The 12,937-nt window shown below is 48.4% G+C and overlaps 1 protein-coding gene and 1 pseudogene across 1 annotated transcript; one reads left to right on the top strand and one right to left on the bottom strand.

Annotated features, from left to right (window-relative positions):
* The first annotated feature begins 1,405 nt into the window (after positions 1–1,405).
* Positions 1,406–6,561, top strand: LOC127684984 (uncharacterized; annotated as a pseudogene).
* Positions 6,562–12,246: 5,685 nt separating this feature from the next.
* On the bottom strand, positions 12,247–12,627 carry LOC127684687 (WAP four-disulfide core domain protein 15B-like). Its single transcript, XM_052181561.1, has 2 exons — positions 12,546–12,627; positions 12,247–12,404 (listed from the first exon to the last, which is right to left on the bottom strand). Exons 1-2 carry the CDS (start codon positions 12,625–12,627, stop codon positions 12,247–12,249), a joined length of 240 nt encoding a protein of 79 aa, XP_052037521.1.
* Positions 12,628–12,937: the final 310 nt, after the last annotated feature.

A 12,937-nucleotide genomic window follows, 5' to 3' on the forward strand; every position in this document is an offset into this window, starting at 1 on the left:
GCTGGTTTTGTGTGTCAACTTGACACAAACTGGAGTTACCACAGAGAAAGGAGCTTTAGTTGAGGAAATGCCTCCAAGAGATCTAGCTGTAAGGCATTTTCTCAATTAGTGATCAAGGGGGAGGGCCACTTGTGGGTGGTGTCATCTCTGGGCTGGTGGTCTTGGGTTCTATAAGAGAGCAAGCTGAGCAAGCCAGGGGGAGCAAGCCAGTAAATAACATCCCTCCATGGCCTCTGCATCAGCTCCTGCTTCCTGACCTGCTTGAGTTCCAGTCCTGACTTCCTCTGGTGATGAACAGCAATGTGGAAGTGTAAGCTCAATAAACCCTTTCCTCCCTAACTTGCTTCTCGGTCATGCTGTTTGTGGGGGAATAGTTATGGAAGTTAGAAACAAAACGAAGTTAAGACCTCACAGAATCCACGGACCAGGCATAAGGCAGGCCAGGAGCAAGCCCAGACAAGCTGGGGCCTTCTCAAGGTTGTTAGAATAGCAGGATGATCCACCCAAGGTCGTTAAGACATTCCAGAAACTAGCGGCCATAAAGATAAGAAAGTAGCCTAAACAACCTCCGCTGAGTCATGGGACATCTGCACTCCCTCCCCTCACCCTCTCTTCTCTTGTGTAGTTTAATGTTAACCAGGCCCTCTGCTAACAAAAGATAAACCTCCCACTCTCCTACATTGCTGATGTGCCGTCCTGCACATACTACCCACTGATGTAATTGTGTGCCAATTCTTCCCCCAATGTACGAATTGACCAATCATGTAAAAGCGCTCGAACCCCCCCTGCCTTTTCCCACATAAACCCCTAGCTTTTGAGCTTCAGGGCCGACTCCTCTGTCTCTTGCATGAGACACGTGTTGGCCAGGAGCTCTGCCATTAAATTGCCTTGTGTTCTTGCATCAAGCCGGTCTCTCATGTTTCCTTGGTTATGAGCCGACCTGAGACTCCAGTGGTGTCTCCCCGTTCGGGGGTCCTACATTGTGGGGGCTCATCGTCTGGGATCCCCGTAACACCCAGGAACCCCGAAGACCCCTTGGAGGTACGTTTGTATGAGTTTGAGTGTCTGAGTGCGGCGCCGCTGTGTCTGTGTTCTGGTTTCGATTCGTAGCTGGACAGAGCAGATGTGGAATCCTGCTCTCTCAGCTGCTGCTGTGGGCCGTAAGGACCCAGTGGCTGCGGAGGGGGACACCCCAGAACTGCAGGCTACGAACCTGGAGGACGCTCCAAGGGTGAGAGACGGTCAGGAGAGCCTGACCGTGTGGAGTGCTCCTTCTCCCGGAGAGAGTACAGAACCCTGCTCCATCAGAAGTTGCATTTGGTTGTTTGTTCAATACCAGACATGGGCGAGTGTGTTTGGATGTACTAGTGTTTGTGTTCTGTTTTTGTGTTTTTTGTTTCTTGCCATGGGACAGACAGTGATGACCCCTTTGTCCTTGACTAAGGTTCACTGGATGGACATTAGGGCAAGAGGATGGAATTTGTCAGTGGAAGTTAAGAAAAAACCCTGGCAGACCTTCAGTACCTCAGAATGGCCTACTTTCGGAGTAGGCTGGCCACCTATAGGGACTTTTGATTTGCCCACCAGGATTGCACCCGGACCAACAGCTGTACATCATGGTATGGGAGGATCTGGCACGGTCTCCACCCGAATGGGTCCGGCCATTCCTTCCTCCTCACCATCCCGGCCCCAAGATCCTGGCTGTCCGGGAAGGTGCTGCAGATGAGAAACCAAAACCACAGCCGAAAGAAGATAGAGGATGCAGTGTTTCACCGGCACCCATCCCAAAGATTTACCCTGAGATAGAAGGACCCCCTGAGTGGCCTACTCCCCCACCCCTACCTTATCCTCAAGTCCTGCAACCAGAACCCCAACCCTCAGCTCTGCCAGCCCCCCCTCCATCTCCGGCCCCTGAAACCAGAGAAAGGGAGGACCCTTTCGCAGGAACAAGAAGTCGGCGAGGAGCCACCCCTGAGGGACCAGCTGACTCCACGGTGGCACTTCCCCTTAGGGCTGTCGGTGCACCCCCAAACCCAAATGACCAGAACGGCTTGCAGCCTTTACAGTACTGGCCTTTCTCTTCCTCTGACCTTTATAACTGGAAAATTAATCACACACACACCCCCTTTTTCAGATAATCCAGCAGGGCTTACAGGTCTAGTAGAGTCTCTGAGGTATTCACATCAGCCCACCTGGAATGATTGCCAGCAGCTTTTACAGACCCTGTTCACCACCGAGGAGAAGGAGAGGATCCTTCTTGAGGCCTGGAAGAATGTCCGAGACCATGCCGGACACCCTGTCCAGACCCCTGAGGGGATAGATGAAGGATTCCCCTTGTTGCGCCCTCAATGGGATTATAACACGGTGCAAGGTAGGGAACGGCTGTCCAATTACATTCGGGCTCTAGTGGCGGATCTCAGAGGTGCTGCACGAAGGCCCACAAATTTGGCTAAGGTAAGAGAGGTCATGCAGGGCCCGACTGAACCCCCTTCAGTTTTTTTGGAGAGGCTCATGGAGGCATACAGAAGATATACCCTCTTCGACCCTACGTCTGAAGGGCAGAGAGCTTCCGTAATTATAGCTTTTATTGGACAGTCGGCTCCTGACATTAGAAAGAAATTGCAACGGATTGAGGGACTGCAGGATTATACAATAAGGGATGTGGTTAGAGAGGCTGAGAAAGTGTATCACAAAAGGGAGACAGAGGAAGAGAAGCAAGAACGAGAAAAGAGAGAGAGGAGAGAGGATGAGGATAGGAGAGAGAAAAAGCAAGAGAAGACTCTGACTAGGATACTGGCCACAGTAGTAGACAGGAATAGGAGAGACAGGAACAGACAGCTAGGGAATCTGGGATGCGGGAGATGGCAGGAGCCAAGGAGACCCAGAAGAGACCATCCCCCCCCTTGGAGAAAGATCAATGTGCACACTGTAGAGGAAAAGGACACTGGGCCTGTGAGCACCCCAAGAAGAAGCAGGGGACAAAGGTATTGTCCCTTGGGAATGATGAAGACTAGGGGAGATAGGGCTTGGCTCCCCTCCCCGAGCCTAGGGTAACCCTACAAGTGGAGGGGATTCCCATAAGTTTCTTGATCGATACAGGTGCAGAATACTCGGTACTGAAAACTCCTTTTGGGTAAGGTCAAAAATGAAAAGACACTGGTAATCGGGGCCACAGGACAGAAACCCTACCCGTGGACCACCTCTTAGATGGTAGACTTAGGGAAGAATGTAGTAAACCACTCATTTCTAGTCATTCCTGAGTGCCCTACACCCCTACTAGGAAGGGATTTGCTGACTAAATTAAAGACACAAATAACTTTTACCCCCTCCAAACCAGAATTGTCCTGGGGAGCTGCACCTCCCCAGGCTCTGGGACTATCTTTGCAATTAGGAGAAGAATACCAGATTTATCAGAAAAAGACTGCCACCCCTGAGGGGCTGAAAGATTGGCTCACCCAGTTTCCCCTGGCTTGGGCTGAAACAGGAGGAATGGGAATGGCAAAACAGGCCCCTCCAGTAGTAGTAGAGCTTAAGTCTGGAGCCACCCCCATTAGGATCTGACAGTACCCTATGGGGAAGGAAGCTCGAGAAGGGATACGCCCGCACACTGACCGGCTAATCCAAGAGGGAATCCTGGTCCCCTGTCAATCTGCATGGAATCCCCCCCCCCCTCCAGTAAAGAAGCCAGGGATGGGTGATTATCGTCCTGTGCAAGACCTTAGAGAGGTTAACAAAAGGATACAGGGCATACACCCCACCGTTCCAAACCCCTATAATCTGCTCAGCATGCTGCTGCCTGAACGAATCTGGTATACACTGTTAGATCTTAAAGATGCCTTCTTTTGTCTGAGATTGCACCCTAACAGTCAGCCCCTGTTCGCCTTTGAATGGCGGGATCCTGAGAGTGGCAGGATGGGGCAGCTCACCTGGACCAGGTTACCTCAAGGGTTCAAAAATTCTCCAACCCTGTTTGACGAGGCCTTACATCAGGACTTGGCTCCTTTTTGAGCCAGCAATCCACAGGTGACACTCTTGCAATTCGTAGATGATCTTCTCCTTGCAACAGAGACACTCGAGGAATGCAAGCGTGGGACACAGAATCTCCTGGCTGAGCTAGGTGAGTTGGGGTATGGGGTCCTGGCTAAAAAGGCACAGCTGTGCTAGACTGAGGTGACCTACTTGGGATATACCCTGAAGAATGGACAGCGATGGCTCACGGAAGCCAGAAAACGGACAGTGACGCAGATCCTGACCCCAACCCCCTCTTGCCAGGTAAGAGAATTCCTGGGAACAGCAGGGTTCTGCAGACTCTGGATCCCAGGGTTTGTCACCCTGGCGGCCCCTTTATACCCCTTGACAAGAGAAAAAGGGGAATTTATTTGGACTAGGGAACACCAATTGGCTTTTGAAACCCTCAAAAAGGCGCTGCTACAGGCCCCCGCCCTAGCACTACCTGACCTGAAGAAACCCTTTACCCTGTACATTGATGAGAGAAATGGAGTGGCAAGGGGTGTCCTTACCCAGACATTGGGACCTTGGAAGCACCCTGTAGCCTACATGTCAAAGAAATTAGATCCAGTAGCCAGAGGATGGCCCTCGTGTCTACGGGCAATAGCAGCTACTGCTGTGTTAGTGAAAGACGCTGATAAACTGACCATGGGCCTGAATGTGACCATAGTGGCCCCGCATGCCCTCGAGAGCATCATCCGGCAGCTCCCAGACCGCTGGATGACTAATGCCAGGATGACCCACTACCAGAGTTTATTGCTGACTGAGTGGGTGACCTTTGCTCCACCTGCTATTCTCAACCCTGCCACCTTACTGCCTGAAGCTGACAAAGTCCCTGTACATCACTGTGGGGATATGCTGGCTGAGGAAGCCGGGACCCGGGATCTGGTCAGATTTAACTGATCAATCCTGGCCTGGAGCAATGACTTGGTTCACCGATGGAAGCAGCTTCGTGGTAGAAAGTAAGCACAGGGCTGGAGCAGCGGTAGTGGATGGGAAATCTGTCATATGGGCAGTAGCTTGCCAGAAGGAACATCAGCCCAAAAAGCAGAGCTCATTGCCCTAACCCAGGCTTTGAGGCTGGCAGAAGGAAAAGCTGTCAATATCTACACTGACAGCTGATATGCCTTTGCAACCGCTCACACTCATGGGGTAATATACCGACAGCGCGGATTATTAACTTCCGCTAGAAAAGAGATCAAAAATAAAGACAAAATTCTCAGTCTGCTAGAAGCTGTTCATTTGCCCCGCAAGGTGGCAATCATTCACTGTCCAGGACATCAGAGGGGAACTGGGCCAATAGATAGTGGAAATCAAATGGCAGACCAGGTGGCAAAAGATGCAGCACAGGGACCACAAATATTGACAATTAGAGCCTCATCACAACCAGCCGAGGAGACCTTAGAAAAACGGACTCTCACAAGAGAAGAGGGGCTAGAATATTTGACTAACATACACCGTCTCACCCACCTGGGAGAGAAAAAAATGATAAAACTGATTGGTAAGTCCCCTTATCATGATAGAAGACCTAGTAAAGAATTGTCAAGCTCGCGCACTCACTAACGCAGTGCCAAATAAGACTCATAGTGGAAAACATTTAAGGGGGGATAGACCAGGGACCTTTTGGGAAGTTGATTTTACTGAGGTAAAACCGGCAAGATATGGAAATAAATACCTTCTAGTTTTTATAGACACTTTCTCAGGGTGGGCAGAAGCATTTCCCACCGAGAGAGACAGCTAACATGGTGGCCAAGAAGATACTTGAAGAAATCTTTCCCCGTTTTGGAATACCTAAGGTAATTGGGTCAGACAACGGGCCTGCCTTTGTCGCCCAGGTAAGTCAGGGATTGGCCAGACAACTGGGGATAAATTGGAAGTTACATTGTGCCTATAGACCCCAGAGTTCATGACAGGTAGAAAGGATGAATAGAACTCTAAAAGAGACCTTAACTAAATTGACCTTAGAAACCGACGGGAACGACTGGACAGTCCTTCTCCTCTATGCCCTGTTTCGGGTTCGAAATACTCCCGGAGCTTCAGGTCTAACACCCTTCGAACTGATGTTTGGCGCACCCCCACCCATTCACATAACCGCTGAAAGTGGAGCTTGCCCTGATGCGCTCCCCTCCCCCGTTCCTTCATCTCGCCTTCTAGCTTGTTTAAAGGCTCTCGAGATCGTAAGAAAGGAAATCTGGGAACAACTGAAAGAAACCTAAACCACGAGCGACTTGCAGGTGCCACACCAATTCGAAGTAGGAGATACGGTCCTGGTGAGGAGACACCGAGAAGGGAACCTTGAACCTCGATGGAAAGGACCCTACCTAGTAGTACCTAGTACTACTGACCACACTGACCGCTGTAAAGGTAGAAGGAATCCCCACCTAGGTCCATGCCTCACATGCTAAGAAGGTTCCCCCAGGAACTGATCAAGATGAATGGACTCTGGAAAAGACTGGTAATCCTCTTAAGTTGCATCTGCGTCACCAGAATAACTCGGAGTGGAGACTTCAACCCCCACACACCGATTCGGCAAACTTGGGAGGTACTCAATGAGGAGGGGAACACTGTCTGGTCGACCGCTGAAATGCACCCTCCATGGACTTGGTGGCCAGATCTCACGCCCGATATTTGTAAATTAGCAGCAGGATCACTTTCTTGGGATATCCCTGATCACACTGATCTACTTAAACCACCAGCTGAAAAGCAGTGTGTCTCAAGTGGGATTGGGAGTACATATGGGTGCTCGGGACAGTTTTACCGAGCGAACCTCCAGTCTGTGGCCTTTTATGTATGCCCTGCCTAAGGACGAGTCCGGAATCTCCGGCATAAGTGTGGAGGGGCATCAGATTTCTATTGTGCTACATGGAGTTGTGAGACTACGGGAGACATTTATTGGAATCCCTCTTCTTCTTGGGACCTGATCACTGTGAAAAGAAACAGTAGCTATGACAGACCAAACCAAGGTGAGAGAGACGGTTCTAAATACCCTGAAAATGGATGTGCCCATAACAGTAGCCCAAATGGGGCCTGCAAAGGTAACTACAATAACCCGATCCTTATAAAATTCACTGATAAAGGGAAGCAAGAGCATCAGAGCTGGTTCAGGGGAAACAGTTGGGGTTTGCGGGTGCATGCCTCTGGAGCAGATCCTGGTTTTATTTTCAAAATTAAGTTGACCATAGAAAAACCTCCCACGGTACCCATTGGACCTAACAAGATCCTCCCAGAACAAGGCCCACCCGCCAAGCCCAAACCCCCGACCCCTATAACTGTCCCCTCTGCTCCCGTAAAGTCCCTTAATATAGCCACCCCTCGTGGACCCCCGACCATAATCCCCACGTACCCTTCAATGGGACAAAGACTATTTAATCTGGTCAAGGGAGCTTTTTATGCCCTAAACAGCACTGATCCTGAGGCTACTACAAACTGCTGGTTATGCTTATCCTCAGGTCCCCCTTACTATGAGGGGATTGCTTACAGTGGAGATTTCAATAAAACTAGTAGTCATGCTTCCTGCTCATGGGGAACAGGGAAAAAGTTAACCCTGACTGATGTGACAGCATCAGGGGGAAACGCCGGTCTGTGCATAGGGACTCTACCTCCCTCCCACTGCCATCTGTGTGACCGGATCCACTCCGTAGATAAGACAGACTCCAGTTACTACCTTGTACCTACTCCGGTTGGATGGTGGGCCTTTAACACCAGACTTACCCCTTGTGTATCTACTAGTGTCTTCGACCCCTCTCGGGACTTTTGTGTCATGGTTCAGCTTTTACCCCAAGTGTATTATCACCCTGCTTCCTACCTAGAAGATAGAGATACCGGCAGAAGAGATAAAAGAGAGCCAGTTTCTCTAACTCTAGCAATGATGTTAGGGGCCAGTCTTGCAGTGGGAGCAGGGATGGGTGTGACAGCCCTGGTAGAAGGAAGACAAGGAGCTCAGTCCTTCCAGTCTCTTAAAGAAGCTATAAATGAAGATCTAGAAATGTTAGAAAACTCCATCAATGCCTTAGAAAAATCTTTGACCTCCTTATCTGAAGTAGTGCTACAGAATAGAAGAGGATTAGACTTGTTGTTTTTAAAGGAAGGAGGACTATGCGCAGCTTTAAAGGAAGAGTGTTGTTTTTACGCGGACCACACAGGAGTAGTCAGAGATTCCATGCAGAAATTAAGAGAAAGGCTTGAAAAGAGAAAGCGGGAACGAGAAGAACAGCAGGGATGGTTCGAATCCTGGTACTCCAAATCCCCATGGATGACCACCTTATTCTCTGCCCTTGCAGGACCTATAACTTATTATATGTCTGGTTCTAATCTTTGGCCCTTGTCTAGTAAATAAAGGCCTTGCTTTTGTTAGAAATACAATAAATGCCATACAGCTTATGGTTCTGCAACAACAGTATCAACCCATAGCTAAAATAGAAGATGAATATGATTACCATCTTTCTAACAGAGATACTGAGTTCTAGAATTCTAAGATTAGAATTATGAAACAAGAGAAGAGGGGAATGATGGAAGTTAGAAACAAAACAAAAGTTAAGACCTCACAGAATCCATGGCCCAGGCATAAGGCAGGCCAGGGGCAAGCCCAGACAAGCTGGGGCCTTCTCAAGGTTGTTAGAATAGCAGAATGATCCACCCAAGGTCGTTAAGACATTCCAGAAACTAGCCGGCCATAAAGATAAGAAAGTAGCCTAAACAACCTCCGCTGAGTCATGGGCCATCTGCACTCCCACCCCTCACCCTCTCTTCTCTTGTGTAGTTTAATGTTAACCAGGCCCTCTGCTAACAAAAGATAAGCCTCCCACTCTCCTATATTCCACTCTCCTACATTGCTGATGTGCCATCCTTCACGTACTACCTGCTGATGTAATTGTGTGCCAATTCCTCCCCCAATGTATGAATTGACCAATCATGTAAAAGCGCGTGAAACTCCCTTGCCTTTTCCCACATAAACCCCTAGCTTTTGAGCTTCAGGGCCGACTCCTCTGTCTCTTGCATGAGACACGTGTTGGCCCAGAGCTCTGCCATTAAACTGCCTTGTGTTCTTGCATCAAGCCGGTCTATTGCGTTTCCTTGGGTGTGCGCCGACCTGAGACTCGAGTGGGGTCTCCCCGTTCGGGGTTTCTACAATAGAAACCCTGATTAAGACAATGCTCTATGATCATGAATGTGGCAAGCAGCTCTACAACACAATTTAACAATTTACATAGAACAGATGCATGAGAGATCTGTTGCTCCCCTTTAGGGGAGTATTTCTTTTCAGAGTCTATACATAGAAACTGTGGTCCTGTTGTTGATAGCCAAACTTGGTACTGTGCAAGGGTTTCCCAGGTGGTGGTGGTTTTGAAGGAATAAGGGGGTCATGGAGGACAGTTAAGGCCTGACACTGAGTGGCGAGGTCAGAGTCTCCATGAAGATAGGCTGGAAGAGGTTACTGGGGAAGGTACAGCCTCACTGCAGTGAAGACACTGGACTGAAAATGTCATGAGGAAGATCTGAGGCTTGGCACCACCAGGCAGGGTCAGAGTCCCCAGGAGGCCAGGAGGCTATTGGTGAGGGTGGAGCCTCAGTATCAGTGAAGATCCCAGGATATTGGAGATGCCAGATCTGTGGGGCCACCATTAAGGACAAGTAGCAGCTCTGGAGTGAAGCTGGCCTGAGTCTACAAGACAAACTGTACTGTGCTGTGGATGGCAGAGCTGGAGGAGTGGGTTTTGGTGCCTTCGGGGATACTCAGATGGCTGTATCTCCACAGGTTTATTTTGGTTCCTCTGGTTCCTCCCATTGGTCTGGATGGCTGTTTTTGTGCCAGTACCATGTCCTGATTCTATGGCTCTGCAGTTGCTTTTCTTTTAGTCTCTAATGTATTTCCTTGTTGCAGGATTTTCCATGTCCAATCATATTAGGGCAGTGGAAGGCCTGTGATCGGACAGGAAAAGGGAGGCGGAGCTAGGAGTTGGGGCGGGGACAAAGGCCACAGGAAGAAAAGGGAGGAGAATCGAGATGGCTTCGGACGTGGACCTGCATGGCATTTACTAACCACAAATAGCTATATTTTAATAAGGTTTGAAATATTGGGCTAAAGCTTTTGTCATTATCAATTGGTTCTAAATTATTATATTAACATCTTGTAAATTGTAAATTATTTATACATAAATCTGATTGGTTAATTAAGCTTTAAGAGTTTTGACTTACTTGGTTACTGGAATGCATCTATGACTCCTGATCTCTTTCTTAGGTTTTCTAGCTCCACGGTTGTCTCACTTTGTGATTTCTTTATTTTTTCTAGTTCCAGTTTTAGATCCTGGATGGTTTTGTTCATTTGCTTCACCTGTTTGATTGTGCTTTCCTGTAATTCTTTAAGGGGTTTTTGTGTTTCATCTTTAAGGGCTTCTAGTTGTTTATCTGTGTTTTCCTATATCCCTTTAAGGGAGTTATTTATGCCCTTCTTAAAGTCCTCTATCATCATCATGAGAAGTGATTTTTTAAATCCAAAAATCTAAAAATGGTGTGATGGTGTATCTGGGACTTGCTATGGTGGAAGAATTGGATTCTGATGATGCTAAGTAACCTTGGTTTCTGTTGCTTCTGTTCTTATGCTTGCCTTCTGCCATCTGGTTATTTGTAGTGCTACCTGCCTTCACTAATCTTACTGGAGCCTGTCTTTCCTGTTACCTTGGTTGTGTCAGAACTCCTCAGAGTCCAGCTATCTCTGTGATCCTGTGATTCTGGGATTCTGGGATCCTGAGATCACGGGTGTGTCTGAGCTCCTAGGAGTCAAGCTGCCTCTGGGGCCCTGAGATCCTGGTGTGACCAAGCTCCTGGGATCCCAGGATCCTGGCATGTAAAAGCGCCTGGGAGTGGAGCTTCCTCTGGGTGTTGTGGGACTGTTTTCAGAGTTTGCGACCAAGGTTTGCTCAGGGTACCGGCCCAGACAGACCAGAAGGGGTAGATTGCCCTTTTATTTTCTCTTATTTGAAATTGGGTGTCTGAGTGTTTTGACAGTTGTCATGACAGTTGTTATATCTTAATGATTTTTTCTCTTTATTAATATGTAGAGGCCCTCTTTATCTCTTTGAAGTCTCATTTGTCAGATATCCGATATCTACTGTGCCATCTTCATTGTGGTGGACAGCATCTTCAAACTATGATCCAAAACACACCTTTCCTTCCCTACAGTCATGCATCTTGTCAAATCAGTGAAAAGTATCCAATAATTAACATATTCTTCTCATGAAATTAATCCTTCCTTGTGTTCTCCATAATAGAACTTCCTTTCCTTTTTTGTGGGCATTCTTTCAATTATATTTTGCAGCGCTGGGTTGTAAAACTTCCCGATTTGTAAAATCCCAGCCTAAGGCAGTTTTTTAAAATTACAGCAGAAAATAGACAAATACATGACACTTTATTCCTTTATTTTGTACTCATGTTAACAAGCACTAAATTTTTAGTTTGAGGATGGGCCTATCCGAGGAGGAAACAGAGGCCGGCTATCGACTGAAACTATATCACATGTGTCTTCTCAGCTTTACCTAGAAAGAACAGAGATAAAGACACATGTAAGCCGTGCTGGGAACATGGCTCGGGGTCACCTGGTCACCATGCTCTGGATCCTGCTGTGTGCTCTCTTCCCATGAACATTGAGATGTGCTGTCAGCGAATTAAGGGCTAAGAGTAAGTGGTTCTGTAAGTGCCAAGTAAGAAATTACAATTTCAAACTCCCTTTATAATTTAAGGCATAGTGTGAAATGCTTCGTTGCTATAAGATGTGAAAGGAGGCCTCTGAAAATAAGCGTAAGAAACATCCAGTAGCCATTGAGGAGCTTAGAGATTATCCTATGCAGAGACATTATGCGGGAATGGGTGATACCTACCACGCAATGAGGGATGCCTTTTCTGGGGAAGGGGACAAGCTCTGGATAATCCTAATTAATTTAGATGCTCTGATTGTCGTGCTGTCTAGAGATGCAGACAGATTGCAGCTCCCTACAAGGCGAGTGAGTCCACAGAAGGAGCGTGGAGAACAGTGTCCATAGGGAGGCGTGGAGAACAGTGTCTCGGGGGCGTGGAGAACAGTGTCTCGGGGGCGTGGAGAACAGTGTCTCAGGGGCGTGGAGAACAGTGTCCATAGGGAGGTGTGGAGAACAGTGTCTCAGGGGCGTGGAGAACAGTGTCCATAGGGGGGCGTGGAGAACAGTGTCTTGGGGGCGTGGAAAACAGTGTCTCGGGGCTGCTCACCTAATCCTTGCTCTCCCATGCCTCCACACAGCGCATCTGGCAGTAGTAGAAGCAACACTTTAGCGACCCCTTGCAGGCTTTATCACGCCTGCATCTGGGAATAAGGATTAAGGGGCAGGGAAGATGAAACTCCGGGCAATACCCAGGTTTGGTGAAAGCTGCAGAAAAATATCACAAGGTGAGTCTTGGGGGCCGACGGACTGAACCTCTGCGTTGAGCCTCAAGCACCAAGTGTTTCCTTGGACTTCTCAGAGGGAAGGTTTCCCTACCCCAGCCACCCCAGGACCACTGTGCCTCACCGTTCTTCCTTAATGCAGGCTGAGCCATGTTACAGCAAAGAAGAATGGTCACTGTGAGTAGAGAGAGGCTAAGCAGCTTCATCTCCCAAGAGAACTGTGCAGGTGAGCGCGGAGGCCAGGTGTGCTTATGTCAGTGTCATGGGAGGGCCACCCTCAGAAGGACCTGCGGTTCACAGAGTAGGACAGCAGAATTAACAGCAGGATGCAAGGTTCTAGGACCTGGGTGGGCTGTCCTCTTCTTTGGGTTTGCTTCATTCAGGACACTAGGAATCAGTAAGAGTAAAAGATTTTTTTCCAGACTGTGCATCGAGACTGGCCAACCCTTGGAACAATGGCTCTGCAGGTAAGAGCACTGGCTGCTCTTTCAGAGGCCTTGAGTTCGATTCCCAGTA

This window comes from Apodemus sylvaticus, chromosome 5, assembly GCF_947179515.1.
Source record: "Apodemus sylvaticus chromosome 5, mApoSyl1.1, whole genome shotgun sequence".
Taxonomy (NCBI): domain Eukaryota; kingdom Metazoa; phylum Chordata; class Mammalia; order Rodentia; family Muridae; genus Apodemus; species Apodemus sylvaticus.

Bases quoted from the DNA above. Each gene is read 5' to 3' on its own strand.
- LOC127684687 (XM_052181561.1), bottom strand. From the start codon at position 12,627: ATGAAGCTGCTTAGCCTCTCTCTACTCACAGTGACCATTCTTCTTTGC. The intron at 12,405-12,545 runs GTGAGGCACAGT...ATTTTTCTGCAG, and splicing joins GCCTGCATTAAGGAAGAACG to CTTTCACCAAACCTGGGTAT.